This window comes from Lynx rufus, unplaced genomic scaffold (genome assembly GCF_022079265.1).
Source record: "Lynx rufus isolate CCGP_SWC_20201006 ecotype Redwood Valley unplaced genomic scaffold, mLynRuf1.p SCAF_26, whole genome shotgun sequence".
Lineage (NCBI taxonomy): Eukaryota > Metazoa > Chordata > Mammalia > Carnivora > Felidae > Lynx > Lynx rufus.
In genome coordinates this window covers 8,205,803-8,226,829 of record NW_025814841.1, presented here as the reverse complement: position 1 = coordinate 8,226,829, position 21,027 = coordinate 8,205,803, and the positions used below count along the sequence as shown (strand labels likewise).

Genomic DNA, 21,027 nt, shown 5'->3' with positions numbered 1-21,027 from the left:
TTTGCATGTAGTTTTTTCTGGTTTAAAACACTATTTAACGGTGATAACTCAAAGTAAACAAATAAGAAAAGTGAATTATACCTTAGCTTTAATGCTTCAATTATATACTTAAAATCTACTAAAATCATCAAGTTCATATATAAAGATTTGCTTTTTTCCTTATGAATGAAAGAAGTAGACTTACGGTTTGTCAACTCAAACAAATGCAGCATTAAGAAGATATAAATGAAAATTAAAAGAATGAAATATAGAACAAAAACAGCCAAAGTCTCAAGTTAGGGGAAAAGGCCTATCTCACCTTAAGCATAATCATCCCCAAAATATCAAAGCCCCATGCCTGTTCAGACCGAATAAAAGCAAAATGAAACCCTCAGCTGAGGACTACATTATTACCAAAGTTAGAGAAGCAAGGAATCTGGTTTTCCCTTTGTCATACACCCAAGGTCTCCTCAAATGCTCCTCCTCCTCCTCAAAGAGCAAGACCACACACTTACAGGTAAATCAAAGAAGTAATAGGATCTAATGGTCCCCTGCCCAAAAATCATCTCTGCTACAACCCTTGAAACTTTGCCAATTAAATATTTATGTGTTTTAAAGTGCAAAACAACGAGAGAGGGAAGCCATGTGTACTCTGGTATGAATTAGAAGACAAAGTAAACATTGCTACCACTTTCTTTTCTTACAGTAAGCCAGGTACTAGGATTAGTGTTTTACATGCATTATCGAATTCGACCCTCTCAACTGTGAGGTAAAATACTACCACCAACATTTTATAAATGAGGGAACAGAGACTCAGATACTAAATTTAAACATATAATTTAACAAAGAATTTAAACATATAATGATTCCAAAGACCATACTCTTCCCACTGAATCATTTCTGCAGAGGAGAAAGAAGAGCAAGTCATTGAAAGACATGGCACATTTCCTAGTATTAGAAAGCTATGCAGAATCACTTTCCAATTTATAATCTTTTAAAGTAAGTGAAAAATAAGTGATAAACCAGCTACCCTAATAAAATGAATTTTATTCCTATCCTCTATTTCTTTAAGCTTTCCGAAGTAATTTCTTTAATTTGATACTCAAAGACACCTTTGTGTGTATGTAGTCCTAATTTATGCACGTAAAAATACACACACACACGCATATATACCTCCCCCCTTAAACATCATATATGTATGTATACATATATATGTATATAAACATGCATGTGTGCATATATATATATATATATATATTCCCTCAAAAGCCAATACAGAATTCAGTGATGGGTTATCTACTGCGAATGAACACCATCACTCTCTTCTAAAGTCTCATTACTGCAAAAGAGAAGCTGGGAACCACATTTCCCAGAATTCCTTTCCTTGAATGGAACCTAGTTAACAGCCTGACAATGAGAAGAATATGCACGAAATCTGAACGGCAAAAAGGTGAGGAGAAACCATCATTCTCCAGATGTAGTTGGAGCAGATGCACTGACAAATATGACATATACAGTGGCTTCCTGCTGAGTTTTTGATGACCAATACATGTTGCTACAGAATAAGAGAGTTGGCGGGAGCTTCTCAAAGATTCTTAAGGATTCCAGTAGATTCCCAGTGAGCTTTTAAGAAACACTCATTTCAGTGTTTCAGGCAGAGATGTATAGTGTTGGCTTCTCTGACCTTCATTAGCAGATTTGATGACCTCTATATCTGCGGCCCTTCAACAAGTCATTTGAGCTCCTAATTTTATAATAAACTCTCTATAACCAGAGTACATCAAGGAGCTTTTCTTTTCCTGATCAAACCCTGCTACCAATAGTTTTTGGCATAGGAAGTGGTTCCAAGGGAAAGATCTTAAAGAAGCTTGAATTAGTTCTTTCTTAGATCTGAAGACAGTAATGACTTCAATGCAAGTACAAATAGAATACTGACAGTCTATGGCATTCAGTGGCAAAACAATTATTTAAATTATTACCCTTAGTTGCCTAAAGAGTAAGTAAAGCTTTAGAAGACCGAGTACCTGTATCATTAGAACGTTACGATGAAAATAAGAGTACAAATACTACAGAACAGGCTATATTGGAAACATACTATAGAACAGATCTACATTGGAAAAGTTACATAACAAATATGACAAGCTCAGAGCTTAAATTTCCAGCTCAAGACTGAGAACCAGAAAACTTGTGAATGCCCCAAAAGAATTTTTTTAATTCTTATAGGCACAGGGCTGAGACTTCTGAAAATAAACTCAAGGTCCAATCTATGCTAGAAGCTGAATTACATTGCAAACTAAATTCACAACATCACCAGGTCTATTCTGTTAAAGTTAGACTTTTACTATAAAGAGAGGTATCCAGTGAGTTGGTAATGAGACATTGAAGTAGACATTTATTAATCTGAGTACCTTGAACCCCCCAAACCTACCAAGCCTCCCTTGCCAACAAAAGCAACCCTATTCCCCAGTGGGAGAAGGGGAGCCTCACAATGCCTAAAGACGCCATAATGACCTCACCTGAGGCAGTCACTTTTCAGGGGAATGTACATCCTCCTCCATCACCTCTCATTGCTTCCAGTCCTATAACTACACTCAAATCCCCAGACACCAGAGGGATGAATATAAAATCTGATGCAACAGCACCTTGCTTTTTCATACCAAAAAAGTTTTAAGATTATTGTCAGTTTTTATCAGAATTCTAAAGAATATGTGTGGGAATAGATTCCAAGATTTCTAGGGAGAAAGGAATTCACAGATATGGATACAAGACCAGAAATTCCAGACCCAGTGTTATCTCAAACAGTTAGGAGTATGTTCCCAACAGTATGCTCAGCTAGTTAACTGAAACTTGGACTCTAAAGTGGCCAACAGAGAAATGCCAGAGATCCTCAGTATACATTAGAGAAAGGAGACCAAAGGTTCAAGTAGATAAGATACTGGAATGGATATATTATATTTGACTTTTTCACCAAACTCCTACTATGCTCACTGAGAGGGTCCAGAAGATACTCCCCTTACTAGCATCCTTGGAATCGCTATAGTGCAGGTCAGCGATAACAGAGATGCCAACAGTGAAATGGGCTCCCTAATTTTAATGAGAGATAGGATCCATAAAGAAGTGAAAAGAACTAGTAAAATCTTTCTACCAGAGACAAAGCAGGCATGAAAATCATAATGGGTAGCAAAGTAAGGCTGAATTTTCTTTTTTTTTTTATACATTTAAGTTTGGATATTAAAATTATGCTGGCTTCATAAAAATAACTGCAGTTATGTGCCCTTTAAAGACTTAGCTTTTTTTTTTTTTTTAGTAAAATGCATATAACATAAAATACACCATTTTCAACACTTTTAAGTGTACGATTCAGTGGCATTTAGTGCATTCTCAATGTTTTATCATCATTACTTCTGTCTAGCACCAAATCATTTGGAATCTCCTTTCTGGTCTCTGGACTTATCTATTCTGGATTCTTCATATAAATGGAATCATGTAATATATGGCTTTTGTATCTGGCTTCTTTCACTAAATAGAATATTTTCAAGGTTTATCCTACTGTAGCATGTATCAGTACGTCATTCCTTTTAATGGCTAAATAATATTCCATTGTACAGATATATCACATTTTATCCATTCACCAGTTGATAAACATTTCCACATTTGGCTCTTGTGAATACCAGTGCTATGAGCTGGTATCTTTTTTAATTAACAGAGATCTATCTTTCCATCTTTTCCATGGTAAATGATCTATTTAAGATTTACTTTTTTGAGGATCAATTTATATTATTATATATTTATATTTTATTATGAAATTTATAGAATTTACATTATGAAAACATCTACTTTTGGATTTTCAAATGAGTTGTCATTAGAGCAACATATAGTGGCCTCTAAATTCTTCAAACCGTTTCTCTATCTTTGGTTGTAACTTCTTTCTTATTCCAAATTTTTTATCATTTTGCTCTTCTTTCTTTAGTCAAAGTCAGAAGAGGTTTAACTATTTTATTGATCTGCTCTAATAGTTTTTGTATTAATCATTTCTAAATTTTATTTTCTATTTCATTAATTTCAGCTTTTTCTTTTAGGAATTCTCTCTTCCTAATTTTTTGGGTACATTTTATTATTTTTCTAAGTTCACCGTGTAAGCACTAAGTTCTTTTCTTTTGGTATTTCTTTGTTAGTAATGAAGGAATTTAAAACTAAATGTTTTCCCCTAATTACAGCTTCTCTGGATTCCACAGATATTGGTATGATTTGTTCTCTTTTTCATTTTCTAAATAATTCATAGTTTCCTCTTTAATCTATAGGTTACCTCAGACTATGTGTACTAAATTCCAACAAGTATGGGTTTTATCATATTGTAATTATTTCTTTCTAATTTTAACAAACTATAATCAACAGTGAGACATACAAAATCTTTTTTTAAAATGTGTTAGTTTTTTAATCAATGCTTTATGAACATACCAAAAAAAGGAGGAATGCCAAAATATATGTTGTAATACAAGCACAGATATACACTGTATATTTATAAATATAATCAAGTTTGTTGATTACAATATTTAGATCCTCTATGTCTTTTTTTCTATTACTCTTGTCCAATTCTTAAAGAGATTTATGAAAATCTCCCATCTGAATATACTTTTATGAGACTCCCCTGACGTTTCTAACAGCTTTCCTTCACAAATTTAACTGTCATAGTGACTGACACATATACGTTTCATATAAATTGTCTTATATGCCACTACCTTAAGTCCCTCATTATTCTTTATTTGGATATTAACCCCTCTTTATTCACTTGAGATCTTTTAACTTTAACTAATTTACCTGATAAAAATATTGCCACTCCTATTTCTTTTTATTTTTATTTGTAGGATTATCTCTTTCTTATCGGCATCTCTAATAGGAACTATCCCTATATTTCTACCCTACAGGCCTCTTATAAATAGCATATTCCTAGATTTTTGCATTTTAATTGACCCTACTAGTTTGTCTTTTAATGGGATAACTGACATTTAGTGAAAAATATATTTCATTTTATTCCTTCCAACTTACATTTAGCTTATTATTTTACATTTTTGTTTCCTCTGTTTCCTTTTCCTCGCTCTCACTGGTTTACACCATTTTAATTGTTTTATGCCTTTCATCATTTTGAAAGTTCTTTTATACTCTGCCATTTCATTAAATGTCCCAATGTGCTAAAATTGAAACATTTCTCTACTATTATTTTAAATCATATTAACTATTCCTCTGTCTCACTGAGACACTCTATTTACAATCTATTACTCATTTTTCCCAAGTAAAATGAGTCCCAACATCCTGAAAGATGGTCTTATGTTCACTTGCCTAACAAAGTCAAAATCTTTCAAGCTTATTAATAAGAACACCAGACAGAACAAATTAACAAACCTTGTGAGTCACTTTATGGCACATTTCTTGCCTTTCTTATATATATATATGTATGTATGCATACGTGTGTGTGTGTGTGTGTGTGTGTATCCTACTTCTCTGAAAAACACAATTACTAGATTTAGCACAATCCAGTATTTTCAAATTCATATTGACTGCTACAAAGTATATTAATTTTAATTACTACTACTATTTTTTTCTTTCCACTTTTATTGAGATATATCTGACATATATAATATTGTAGTAGTTTAAGGTGTACAACATAATGATTTAATGTATGTATATACTACAAAATGATTACAAGTTTAGTTGACACCTAACAGCTCACAGAGTCAGAAAAAAGTTTTTTCTTATGATGAGAACTTTTAAGATCTACTCTCTTAGCAACACTGAAATCTTTAATATAGCATTGTTAACTAATCACCATGCTATATATGTACATCCTTGGAACTTATTTATCTTATAACTAGAAGTTTGTACCTTTTGACCCCCTTCACCCATTTCTCCCACTCCCCGTTATCCTCTCTCTGGAAACCACCAATTTGTTCTCTGTTTCTATGAGCTTGGCTTTTTAGATTCCACATATAAGTGAGATCATACAGTATTTCTCTCTCTCTGACTTATTTCACTTAGCATAATGTCCTCTTTATGACCGAATAATATAATATTCCATTATATATATGAATCTTCCTTGACTTATACAGCAGCTATGTCCTGATAAATCCATGGTAAGTTCAAAATATCTTAAGACGAAAATGCATTTAATATGTTTAACCTACCAGACATCACAGCTTAGCCTAACCTATCCTAAATGTGCTCAGAACACTTACGTTAACCTACAGTTGGGCAAAATCATCTAACACAAAGCTCGTTTTGTAATAAAGTGTTGAATATCTCATGTAATTTGTTGAATACTACGCTGTAAGTAAAAAACAGAATGGTGGTATGAGTACAAAATGGTTGTAAGTGTATTAATTGTTTACCTTCATGACTGCAGGGCTGAATAAGAATTGTGGCTTACTTCTGCCGCCTACCAACATAAGAAAGGTTATGATACTACATATCATTAGCCCAGGAAAAGATCAAAATTCAAAATTTGATATATGGTTTCTACTGAATGCATATCACTTTTGCACCATCATAAGTCAAACCAGGTAAATTGGGGACCATCCATATGTACCACATTTTCTTTACCCATCTGTATATACCATATTTTCTTTGCCCATACAACCATCAATGGGACACTTACATTGTTTCTATGTCTTGGCTGTTGTAAATAACGGTGCATTGAACATGAAGATGCAGGTATCTCTTCAAGATGATGATTTTGCTTCCTTCACATACATATACCCAGAAGAGAGACTGCTGGATCATACGGTAGTTCTATTTTTAATATTTTGAAGAACGTCTATATTGTTTTCTATAGTGGCTGCACCAATGTTCATTCCCACCAACAGGGCACAGCAGTTCCCTGTTCCCCACATTCTCACCAATACTTGTTATTTCTTGTCTTTTTGGTAAGAGCCATTTTAACAAGTGTGAGGTGATAGCTCATTGTGGTTATGATTTACATTTCCCTGATGATTAATGATGTTGAGCATCTTTTCTTGCACCTGCTGACCATCCGGATGTCTTCTTTGGAAAAACATCTATTCAGATCCTCTATCCATTTTTTAATTAAAATGTTTGGGTTTTTTGCTATTAAGATGTATGAGTTCTTTATATGTTTTGGATATTAACCCCTTATCAGATATATTACTTGCAAATATTTTCTCCAATTCTACAGGTTGCTTTTTCATTTTATTAATGGTTTCCTTCCACTGCAGACATTTTTTAGTTTGACATAGTCCCACTTACTTGTTTCATTTTTGCCTCTGTTACCTTTTCTTTGGGTGTCAAATCCAAAATGTCATGTCAAGACCAACGTCAAAGAGTTTACTGCCCATGTTTTCTTCTAGGAGTTTAAGTTTCAGGTTTTACATTCAAGTCTTTAATCCATTTTGAGTTGATTTTTGAGTATAAGACAGAAGCCCAGTTTCATTCTTTTGCATGTGGGTGTCCAGTTTTCCAACATCATTTATTAAAGAAATTCTCCTTTCCCCATTGTATATTCTTGGCTCCTTTGTTATAAATTAACTGATTATATATGCATGGGTTTGTTTCTGAGTTCTCTATATTGCTTCATTAAACTATGTAACTGTTTTTATACCAATACCATAATATTTTTATTACTACAGGTTTTTTTTTTAATGTTTATTTACTTTTGAGAGAGACAGAGCATGCAAGCAGGGGAGAGGCAGAGAGAGGGGCACAGAGGATCCAAAGCAAGCTCTGTGCTGACAGCAGACAGCCTGATGCAGGGCTCAAACTCACAATCCATGAGATCACGGCCTGAGCCGAAGTTGGACACTTAAACAACAGAGCCACCAAGGCACCCCTGATTACAACAGTTTTGTAATATTGTTTGAAATCAGGGAGCATGATGCCTCCAGATTAATTCTTTATTCTCATAATTGCTTTAGCTATTCAGGGTTTTCTGTAGTTCCAAACAAATTGTACAACAGTTTGTTCTATTTCTGTGAAAAATACCGTTGGTATTTTGTTAGGGACTGCAATGAATCTGTGGATTGCTTTGGGTAGTATGAACATTTTAACAATATGAATTCTCCCGATCTATGAGCACAAAATATCTTTTTGTCTTCAATTTCTTTCATCAATGTATTACAGCTTTCAATAAACAGATCTTTCACCTCCTTGGTTAAATTTTTCCTAGGTGTTTCCTTCTTTCTGATATAATTCATTTATAATCATTTTATTAATTCTAACAAATTTTGGGTGGACTCTGAGTTTTTCTATATAATATCATGTCATCTGCAAATAGAAACAATTTTATCTCTTCCTATTTCATTTGGATATTTTTATTTCTTTTTCTTTCCTAATTGCTCTCGCTAGGACTTCCTGTACCGTGTTAAATAAAAGTGGTGAGAGTGTTCATCCATGTCTTGCACCTGATCTTAGAAGAAAAGCTTTTAGTTTTTCACCACTGAGTATGATGTATGCCGTGGGCGTGTCATACATGGCCTTTATTATGTTGAAGTGTGTTCTCTCTATACTACTTCTATTCAATAAAATATACTCTAGTGAAAGATTAATATTATATAGTAATTTATAATTTTCTGTCATTACCTAATGCTACTTTCATATTTTTTGTACTTACCCTTCTCCAAGTTTCTCTAATACATCAAAAACTTCTTCAGGCTGCTTAGTCAGACTGTCTTCACTCAGCTTTTTTAGCTTACTGATGAAAAAAAGAGAGAGAGAAATATTTTAAGACTTTCTATAAAATTTTTAATTTCATTTTTAAGAGGTAATCTATTCAGATAGTTCAAAAATAAAACAATATAAAAAACATAAGGCAAATAGTCTCGTTTCATCCCTATTCCTAATCTTCCCAGAACACCTCAAATGACTACTTTTATTAGCTTGTTATGTAATCTTTATACAAATATGAATATATATTTTTACTTCTCACCCTTTTTAACACATAAGATAGCATTTTATACACACTCTTTCTACCCACACTGTTATAACTTTGCTGTTTTCATTTAACAACATGTAGCCTATATTGGAGAATCTACAACACAAGTACATAGAAAGCATCCCCATTCATTCTTTTTTACATTTACATCCTACACTATTGCAAAGATGTAGCATCTCTTACAAATCACTTTTTTATGAACATCTAGGTTTCCTTTTGCTATTATAAACAACACTGCACTGGATAAATGTATACATAAGTCAGTTCACACATGTTCCAGTGCATCTGTAGGATAAATTCCCAGAAGTGAAACTCCAAGATCCAGAGAATACATATACACATACATACACACACACAAAAATATAGAAGTATATGTATTGAACAAGTATATGTACTATAAGCATAATCATATTTGATAACAAATAATACAATATAATCACTATAGTAACAACTACATAGCAATTACTAAGGTTATTGATTACATTTTACGTTTTATCTACTATAACTGTATGTTATATAAATATATGCGTATAGTGATAGATACTAGCAAACTGCCCTCCAGGGAGCTTGCACCAATTTATTATCCTACCACTAATACATGAGAGAGACTCTTCCCCCACAATTTCACCAACAAAGTACTTAACTACATATCTGGATTTCAGTCAATATGTTAGCTGAAAACGTGTCACTCAGAATAGATTTAATTTGTATTTCTCTTACTCTGAGTGAAACTGAGTATCTTTTAACATCATTATGAAACTAGACCATCTATTCATTTCCTTTGTTCATTTCTCTTCAAGTTTTTTGGTCTTTTTCTTATCTATATACAAGGTAAACTTGCCTTTGTTTAGGTTTCAAATATTTTCAATTGTATTTTGACTTCACTTATGAGGTTTTAGTTTTCTACTCTATATGACTTCCACATTGCCATAATGAAATGTGTTCTTGTTTTGTTTTGCCTTCTTTAAAAATCATCTATATGTATGGCATATGCAGATATCTGGAAACAAGAGGTGAGAAGGATTATGCATGGCGAATTTGATGGAACAAAGTTAATTCAGTATGAATGAAATGTCATGTATGAAGAACTAAAATAATTCAGTATGAATAAAGAAAAAGTGAACAGGATGTAGAGGTAAGCAAAGTCAAATTTTTTTTTTCAATTTTTTTTTCAACGTTTTTATTTTATTTTTGGGACAGAGAGAGACAGAGCATGAACGGGGGAGGGGCAGAGAGAGAGGGAGACACAGAATCGGAAACAGGCTCCAGGCTCTGAGCCATCAGCCCAGAGCCCGACGCGGGGCTCGAACTCCCGGACGGCGAGATCGTGACCTGGCTGAAGTCGGACGCTTAACCGACTGCGCCACCCAGGCGTCCCAAGCAAAGTCAAATTTTAAAAAAGCTTTGTAAACCATGTTAAGGAACTCTTTTTTAAAAACTATCACTTCCCATATAGAAAATCTGAACAGACCAATTAGTAGTAACAATATTGAAATGGTAATCAAAACATTATCAAAGGATAATCAGAATCAGGCCCAGGTCACAATCTCACAGTTCGAGTCCCACATCAGGCTCTGTGTCTGCTTCAGATCCCTTCCTCCATTTTAGGACACACAAAGGTGCTCACTATGAAAAAGAAAGCAAGCTTTCACCTGAATGTGACCATTCTGGCACCTTGATCTTGGACTTCCAAGCTTCCAGAACTATGAGAAACAAATTTGTTGTTTATAAGCTACCTGGTCTGTGGTATTTGTAGCAGCCTAAACAGACCAAGACAAAAACCCAAAGTTTGTTTTTTGAAAAGACCAACAAAATTAATAAACCCTAGACAAACAAAGCTAGACTTAAAAGAGAGAGAGAGAAAGAGAGAGAGGGAGGGATAGGGAGAGAGAGAGAAGACTCAAACAACCAATATTAGAAATGAAAGAGGGGACATCAAAACTCATGCTCACAGAAATAAAAACAATTATAGGAAAATACTATGAATAATTATACACCAACAAATCAGATAATGTAGAAGAAATGGCTAAATTCTTAGAAATACACAATCTATCAAGATTGAATCCTGAAACAATAAATATTCTCAGTACATGTGTAAATACTAAGGAGATTGAAGGAGTAATAAAAAATCTCTCAACAAAGAAAAGCCCAGGACTAAAGGGCTTCACTGGAGAATTCTATCAAACATCTAAGGAAGAATTAACACCAACACTCCTCAAACTCTTCCAAAAAACTAAAGAGTAAAGAATACTTCCAAATTTATTCTGAAAGGCCAGCATTACTATGAACCAAAACCACATAAAGATACAGCATGAAAACTACAGACCAATATCCTTAAATACTGATACAAAAATCCTCAACAAAATACTAGCAAACCAAATTCACAGCACATTAAAAGAATTATACACCATGAACAAGTGGAATTTACACCTGTAATGTAATAATGGTTCAACAAATGAAATGCAATCATTTGTTTAAAATTAAGTGCAAAAATCACATGATCATCTCCAGTGATGCAGAGAAAGTATTTAGCAAAATTCAATATCCTTTCTTTTTTTTTTTTTTATTTTATTTTTAAAAAAATTTTTTTTCAACGTTTATTAATTTTTGGGACAGAGAGAGACAGAGCATGAACGGGGGAGGGGCAGAGAGAGAGGGAGACACAGAATCGGAAACAGGCTCCAGGCTCCGAGCCATCAGCCCAGAGCCTGACGCGGGGCTCGAACTCACGGACTGCGAGATCGTGACCTGGCTGAAGTCGGACGCTTAACCGACTGCGCCACCCAGGCGCCCCTCAATATCCTTTCATGATAAAAACACTCAAACTAAAACTATTAAAAATAACATAAAATAACAATAATGAGGATGTGAAGAAATTGGAACTCTTGTGCACTGTTGGTGGGAATGTACATTGGCACAGCCATTATGGAAAACAATATGAAGATTCCTCAAAAAATTAAAAATAGAACTACAATATAATCCGTTGATCCCACTTCTGGGTACATATACAAAAGAACTCAAAGCAGCATCTTAAAGAAATATCTGTGTACCCCATGTTTACAGCATTATTCTAAATAGCCAAGAGGTGGAAATAACCAAATGTCCATCAACAGATGAAAAGACAACCAAAATATGGTATAGGCATACAATGGAATAGTATGCAACTTTCAGAGAATGAAAACTGTCCTGGGGCACCTGGATGGCTCAGTCAGTTAAGTGTTGGACTCTTGATTTCAGCTCAGGTCATGATCTCACAGTTCAGTTCATGAGTCTGAGCCCCACGTTGGGCTCCACACTAATAGTGCACAGCCTGCTTGGGATTCTCTCTCTCTGCCCCTCCCCCACTTGCTCTCTCTTTCTCTCTCTCTCTCAAAATAAATAAACATTAAGAAAAAAAAAGAATGAAACCTACAACATGGATGAACCTTGAGGACATCACATTAAGTGAAATAAGCCAGTCACAAAAGGACAAATACTGCATAATTCCACTCACATGACATATCAGTCAAAATTATAAAAACAAAAGTGGAAAGGTGGTTGCCAAGAGCTGGGGGTAAAGAGGAAGTAGAATTCATGTTTAGTGGGTACAGAGTCGCAGTGTCGCAAGGTAGCAAAGTTCCAGATATCTGTTGAACAACATTATGAATATACTTAATACTACCGAACTTAAAAATTTCTTAAGATAATAAATTTAATGTTTTGGGTGTTTGTTTGTTTGTTTGTTTGTTTTACCACAGCTTTAAAAAAGAGGTCTTATGGGGCACTTGAGTGGTTCAATTGGTTGAGCATCACACTCTCAGTTTCAGCTCAGGTCATGATCTCATGGTTCGTGAGTGCAAGCCCCCCATCAGGCTCTATGCTGACAGAAGGGAGTCTGCTTGGGATTCTGTCTCTTTCTGTGTTCCTCCCCTACATGCATGTGCATACTCTCTCCCTCAAAATAAACATCTAAGCTAAACAAACAAAAAATAAACACAAGGTCTTAGTGACTTAGAAAAACAGAAAAAAAGAAAAACTTCTCCATTTTTTCATTTATTTAAAACATAACTGTTTAAACCAAAAATAACGACTAACATGGGGTTAAATAACATATGTACAAGTTTACAAGTAAAATATAGTACAAAGCAGCACAAAGGAAGAGAGATGAAAAAGATATGTACTCTTACAAGGGCCTCACATGATGTGTGAAGTGGTATAAAAGTATTTGAAGAAAGGAGCGCCTGGGTGACTTCAGCTCAGGTCACGATCTTGCTCTTCGTGAGTTTGAGCCCTGCACCGGGCTCTCTGTGCTGACAGCTCAGAGCCTGGAGCCTACTTAGGATTCTGTGTCTCCTTCTCTCTCTGTCCTTCCCCCACACGTGCTCTGTTTCTGTCTCTTAAATAAACATTTAAAAAAATTTTTTTAAGTATTTGAAGAAAGATTTTTGATAAGTTAAAGATTCATATTGTAAACCTTCGAGGAATCACTAAAAATAGAAAGCAACGAGGGGCGCCTGGGTGGCTCAGTCAGTTAGGCGTCAGACTTCAGCTCAGGTAGTGATCTCACGGTTCGTGAGTTCGGGCCCCACAATGGGCTCTGTGCTGACAGCTCAGAGCCTGGAGCCTGTTTCAGATTCTGGGTCTCCCTCTCTCTCTGACCCTCCCCTGTTCATGCTCTGTCTCTGTCTCTCAAAAATAAACATTAAAAATTAAAAAAAAAAAAAAAAGGAAAGCAATGAGGTACCACTAATTCATCAATAGTGGAGATAAAATGGAATAAAAATTACTCTATCCAAAAAGGCATGAGTTGGGACGGGGCGGGGCGGGGTGGGGGGGGGGGTAGGGAAGGAAAAAAGAACAGATAGAGACAAACAGAAAAAAATGGAAAGACTGTAGATTTAAACTAAAATATATCAGGAAATCCCCCTACTTTTGGCTATGATAGTGTGAAGAGGCTGACATATGCTCCTCAAACAAAAACACTGAACAAGTTGTCAAAATCAACCAGTTTATGACTCAAAAAACTGAAACAAAAGCAGCCAACATATTGAAAAGCATTTATTCTTAAAACCTTGCAATGGCTTTGAGTAACAACAGAAAGACTGTGTGGCCTTCCAGCCTAGGGCTGTTACCATCACCTGTCCCCCAATTCCATCAGTAGCAAGAACTACAGTTTTACTAGGACAAGCTTGACTATGAAAAGTAGCAACTTTGCTGCCAGAAAAAAATGGGCTCAATTTGGGACATGAATCAAAAACTGGCAGTTTTGTCAACTAAAGATGGTAAGCCTAATAATAAACAAATTGTCAAACCCACAGCTTTGACATTCAAGCTTGGGTAAACAACAAACTAGTCAGAAATTTAACAGGAAGAATCTGAAAATGAAAGGGTGAGATGAGTTCTCCATATATCATGGCTGACTAGAAAAATATGCACACAAGCATAGGAGACCCAACAAAAACCCATGAAAAGTAAAAGCCAAAAAATACTTGAAAACTAGCTACAGCTTTGAATGCTCTCCCCCAATACATACACAGCTATATCAGCAGACAGTAGAAGGCATAAAGGTTCAAGGTGTTTAAGTACAACCTCTGCCCAAATCACTGGCTGATCACTAAGTTATGTAGAAAAGAGGCAATTTCAAATAATCCTGGCTAGAATATAAAAAATTAAAAAATGAGCAGAGGCATTAATAGCCAAATACTGCAAGAAGATAAATGCCACAGTTTAACTCCAAGGAGGTATAAAAAGAAAAAAAAAACTGGAGGAAAAAGGAGAGAAACTAGAGTGTCTACAGTGTATTATTTTAAAAGTCTAGTTTTAAACAAAACAACAACAACAAAAAGATTATGAAACATGCAAAGAAAAAGGAAAGCATATTCAGGAAGCAGTCAATAAAGAGCAATCAACAGAAAAGAAAACAGTCATAGAAAATGATTTACAGGGGTGCCTGGGTGGCTCAGTCAGTTAAGCGTCAGACTTCAGATCAAGTAGTGATCAAGCAGTTCATGAGTTCGGGCCCCACTTCGGGCTCTGTGGTGACAGATCAGAGCCTGGAGCCTGCTTCAGATTCCGTGTCTCCCTCTCTCTCTGCCCCTCCTCCACTTACACTCTGTCTCTCTCCCAAAAATAAATAAAATTTTTAAAATTTTTAAAAAAGAAGAAGAAAAATGATTTACAGTGGACCTAGATATTGAATATATACAAAAAAGGTTTCAAATTGGTTATTTTAGATATGCTTAAAAAGATGAATCTGTGTTCAAGAAATTAAAGAAAAATATCTTGAAAATGACTCAACAGAGAATCTCAATAGACAAATAGAAACTAATACAAATGTAAAAATTTAGACTTGAAAAATAAATCTTTCATAAAAAATATACTAGAAGAACTCAACAGCATATCTGAGATAAAAGATGAAAGAATAAAAAAAAAAGATGAAAGAATCAATAGACTTTCAGATAGCTGAATAAAAGAGAGGGAGAGAGAAGATGAAGAAATAGTCTCAGAGACTGGTGATACATACAACATAGCAATACACATGTAATGGGAGTCTCAGGAGGAAAGAGAGACTAAGGGGCAGAAACAATTATTTGAAAAAACAGTAGCTGAAAACTTCCCAAATTTGAAAAATTAAGGTTTAAAAAGCATTAATGTACACATCCAAGAGGTAAACAAATCCCAAGTGGGATAAACACAAAAAGATCCACAGCTAGACACACCGTAGTCAAACTGCCAAAAGACAACTGAAAATGACTCATCATGAACAGCAGAACAAGAAGAATATGAGTAACAGCTGACTTCTCATCAGAAACCATGCCAGTCAGAATACAGTGAAAGGAAACACTCAAAGTGCTGAAAGAATTCTAAATCCAACAAATTCCTCTTCCAAAAATGAAGGGGAAATAAGGACATCCCCAGATAAACAAAAACGGAAAGAATCTCTTGCTAGGAGAGCTTCTCTACAAGAAATAATGAAAGAACTTCTGGATTAAAGGAAATGGTAAACATCTGCATAAACATAAAAGATCAATTTATCTTTAAAAACAAAAGACTGTTTGAATCAATAATTATAGTATTGTATTACTGAAGTAACATTCTGAGGTATTATACACACACACACACACACACACACAGCGCATAATAAAACAAAGGGAAAAGAAATGGAGCTATATTGAAGCAAACTTGCTATATTTTACCAGAATTAAGTCAACCCAAAATTGATTATAATAAAGATACATACTATAATCCCTTGAGCAACTATTAAGAAAAAAAAAACTGGAGAAAAATGCAGTTAACAAATTGGTTAGTTACATTAAATATACATGGAGTCAAATCACTCCAATTAAAAGAGAGATTGTGAGACTGGATTAAAAAGGCAAGATCCAACTACATTCTATCTACAAAAAAACTCACACAAAGACATTAAATAAAAGGATGGAAAATACATACCATGAGAAACTAATCAAAACAAAGCTAAAGTGGCTGTATTAATTATCAGGCAAAGAAGACTGCAGAGAAATTAATGCCACCAGAGATAAAGAAGGATATTTCATAATGACAAAAGGATCAATTCATCAAGAAGACAGAACCCTACACATGTAAGCACCCTGAAACATAGCTATAAAACCATGGAACAAAAACTGAAAGAATTGAAAGGAGAAAAGTACAAATCCAAAATAATAATCACTGGAGATTTTGACACTCCTGTCTCAGTAATTTACACAATAAGTTTACCAAAATATCAGTAAGGATATACAAGACAAACAATACTATCAACCAATTTAAGTTCTTTATTTCATGTCTTTAATTTCTAGTATCTTTATTTACCTTTTTTTCCCCAATAATTTCCATTGCTCTGGTGACTTCTCCTGACTCTTCACTGGTGTTGTCCACCTTTCACCAGATACTTTTAACATAGCAATCACTGTAATTTCAAAGTCCCTGCATGACAGTTCCAACATCTGGATCATCTCTGATTTTGGTTTGGCTGACTATTTCATCTTTTGACAAAGGATCACTTTCCTTGCTTTTGGGGGTGATGTACTATTTTCACTTGAATCCAAGACACAAACACACACATGCAAACACTGATATAAAATTACCTAGTAGAAGTGGCTCTGGGGGAAAAAAATGTGATACAGGAATTGTACTCTAATATATAAAGGATTTTTATCAATAGTACAACAAAAACCCAAAGATAAAAATGGCAAAAAATACATGCAAACATTTCACAAAAAATATACAAATGGCTAATAAGCACATTGCGTCATGAGGGAAATGAAAAATAAAACTACAATAAAATAATACCACCCACAAAAATGGCTAAAATTATAAAGACAATAACAAGTATTAATAAGGATATGGAACAAGAGGATCTCTCTCATACATTGATATTGGAAATGAAAAATTAGTCAATTCAAAAAACAGGTTAGCAGTTGTTATAAACTTTTAGGCACACACTTATACAAACCAGCAATTCTACTCCTAGGTATTTAAGAACCTATGTCCACCAAAGACTTGTACACAAAAACTCATAGCGGCCTTATTCAAAATCAAAAACTGGAAGAAAAAAAAATTCCAGAGGTGCCTGAGTGGCTCAGTTAAGTGTCCTAACTCTTGATCTCAGCTCAGGTCTTGATCTCAGGGTCGTGAGTTCAAGCCCCACACTGGGCTCCAAGCAGGGCATAAAACCTACTTTTAAAAAAATTCCAAATGTCCATCAACTAGCAGATGAATAAACAAACTATGGTAAATCCACACACTGGAATAATACTCATAATAATAATAATAATAATAATAATAATAAAACCTAACAAACTACTACATTCAAGATCTTGGACAAATCTCAAAATGACTATTGCTGAACCAAAAAAAAGCCAAACTAAAAGAGTGAACCTTATTCTATGCAAATTATATGTCTATAACATTTACCCAAAAAAGTTGTAAGAAAATTATTGGTGATTACAGCAAGAGCAATTTAGTGGAGTGGTAAAGGCAGAAACCAAACTGCAATGCTTTGAGACAACAGAATAAAGTGAAGAGGTAGAGACAACAATTATGGATCGCAGTCCACTTGGAAGTTTCTGGAAAGGATAAGTGACTGGAGACATAAGTTTGAGAAGGAACATAAAGCCAAACAAACAAAAACCATTAGAAATGCTTGAAAAAGGGTAAATGATATTTTGAATGAATTAGTAAAATAGAGGAAAATTGAAAATACAAGTGAGAACAAGACATAACTACTAAAGCACGTCCCTGAAAAGGGTGGAAGAATGAGATGGAAAGCACATGTGGATGGGACTGCTTTAACCTCAAAGGGTTGCAGACACCTCTCTCATAATAGGAGGATATGACAGGCAGACTTAAACAGTAAATGGTAGAAAGTTAAGGGAGCTCTCATATACTGACTTCTATTTGCTTTAGGAAGTCAGAGGGATATTCATCTGCTGTGAGTGAGGAAGTTGAAGTCTGAGATTTGAGAATATAAAACTATATTTGAAATAGCCAGAGTAGAGAACCAAACCAAAACAAAAAAATCTCATGAAGTTTAACAGGATTACTAGATAGCACTACAGGCCTTGTTGAGGCCTGGCTGAGGCCTTGTTAGAGACTATCAATTTAAAATGGCAATCTTCGAAGTTTCATATTTTCTTCATCACTGCTCACAAGTCTTTTTTTTTTTTTTTTTTTGAGAGAGAGAGAGAGAGAGTGCGTGAGCAGGGGAGGGGCAGAGAGAGAGAGACAGGATCCGAAGCGAGCTCTGTACTGACAGCAGACAGCCTGATGTGGGGTTCGAACTCACGAACTGTGAGATCATGACCTGAGCCAAAGTCGGACACTTAACCAACTGAGCCACCCAGACGCCCCATTGCTCACAGGTCTTAAAGCAGGCAAGGAGAAAGCAAACAGCAAAATCTGACACTGTGCCAGACACATGCCACATAAGAACAATGAGACAAAGGAGTTAAAGATAGGGGTAAAAGAACAGCTGAAGATATGGACCAGGTAAGAAAGAAAGAAAAATAGGAAGGGGCTAATGAGCAGGGGAAAAGAGCAAAGCAGATACCATGAACCAAAGACTATATCCCTACCAGAAAGAGAAGTCAGTCTCTTAAATTTTCAAAAATATTCACTATTATACCTCAGAAAGCAAGGGTGCTTCGTGTCCTTCATGGCTAAGCAAGCATCAGTAGCTCAAGTGAGCCATGCACATGATATAGTGAGGGAGACAGCCTTATACTAACAAATCTCTTTAATACTAAACCAAAAGGTAATCTAACCACTACATACTTCTTCAGAAGTTATGAAAGTTTTCTTCAAAGCAGGCTCATAATCTGGCTCACTTTAAACAAACAAGTCATAGGTCCTCTAAAACGTATCCAGTAATTTAATTAACTCAATGAGAATTTTCTATTAGTCCACAGGTCTCATTTTCTCAACATGTTGAATAAGTGAAATGTCACTAATGTAACTTAAGTAAAAAGATGGTCTCTAGGGTGTCTGTCAAGTGAAAACACATGATTTACTTTCATAAACAATTCCTGGTTTATGTCGTTTGTCTTTATTTCCTCTTTCCCTTTCTGGTGTTTTAAATGAAAACGAATCATTTCAATTATGGTTTAATTTTAAATAACTTTTATATTGTCTGCTTTGAAAACCCTTACAGCTTAAAAAACTCATACTTAGGGTTGGCTGGGTGGCTCAGTCACCCAGGGTCATGAGTTCAAGCCTCACACCTAGGGTGAAGCCTACTTTAAAAAAACTCATAATTAAAAGCCAATTTAAAATATATATACACATTGGGGTGCCTGGGTGGCCCAGTTGGTTGAGCATCCAACTTTGGCTCAGGTCATGATCTCGCAGTTTGTGGGTTTGAGCCCCATGTCAGGCTCTGTGCTAACGACACAGAGCCTGGAGCCTGCTTCAGATTCTCTATTTCCCTCTCTCTCTGCCCCTCCCCTGCTCAAGCTCTGTCTCTCTCTGTCTCTCAAAAATAAACATTAAAAAAAAATTAAAATATATGCACACACACATAAACACATTTTCCTATTTTATTGCCTTGGTAAACACAACGTCATGAGTGTAATTTCTTCTATACTTGACATATGGTTTTTAACACCTCAGAATTTCATTATAATTACATGTATTTAATCAGATATCCAAAAAAATTCTTAATGAGTGTCTTTAGAACATACGCCCTCCCAAGTGCTGGGGAATTCTGTGAAGAACAAATCACCCACAAGATATTTCTCTCATGGAACGTGATAGATAGGGTTTATTGCATACTTAAGCAGACATATCCCAGAATTGTCTTTTTAAAACAAGTAAGTGGCAGTCCTTTCCAGGTGGTGTGGGACGGAGCGGCCACCAGGCTGCAAAGTAACAGACCTAAGTTTTATTGTGACCGCTGCAACACATACCTCACCCACAAATCTCCCTCTGAGAAAAAGACGCACCGCAGCAGTAGGAAACACAAAGAGAATGTGAGAGACTACCATCAGGAATGGATAGAAGAGCAGGTTCAGAATCTGATCGAGAAAACAACCATGTATTTCAACAAGAGAGGATAGCTCCTACTCCATTCTCTGTTCCTCCTCCTGCAGGGGCAATGATCCCACAGTCTCCTGGGCCCTCCTCACCCCACATGGGGGCCCTTCCATGATGCCAATGATGGGCCCTCTTCCTCCTGGGACAATGCCAGCGGGACCTCCTGGAATGAGGTGGCGCACCAGAGGCCACATGACTTCCCACCGTCCCATCATGGTGCCCACTCAGCCAGGAATGACTCAACCAGACAGGTAAGGAGAGACAGGAACCTCTTTATACCCATCTTATATTACTTGTTCTACTTCACCAAGAGATCATGGTGCTGTGATTCTGGGTGTTTTCCAGCAGCATGACAGGGAAGGCTTGCTCCCCCTTCCTATCAAAGAGAGAATAGTTTTTATAGGGGAGCAGAGGGACCAAAAAAAAAGCAATTTTCATTTGTATTATGAAATGTGAAAATAAAATTGTCAAGTGTTTTAGTTTAAAAAAACAAAAAGCAAGTAAGTGGCTAATATAATCTGGCTTTCCTGCCACTTGACTTTCCATCTCATAAAGCAGGAGAAAACAACATCTATTATACTGAC

The 21,027-nt window shown here is 35.4% G+C and overlaps 1 protein-coding gene across 1 annotated transcript in view; it reads right to left on the bottom strand.

Moving 5' to 3' along the window:
* Positions 1–21,027, bottom strand: part of STK3 (serine/threonine kinase 3) — a 291,291-nt gene that overhangs the window by 247,339 nt on the left and 22,925 nt on the right. The window contains 1 exon segment of the mRNA XM_047088960.1: positions 8,597–8,677. Within this exon segment, the coding sequence (XP_046944916.1) occupies positions 8,597–8,677 (81 nt within the window).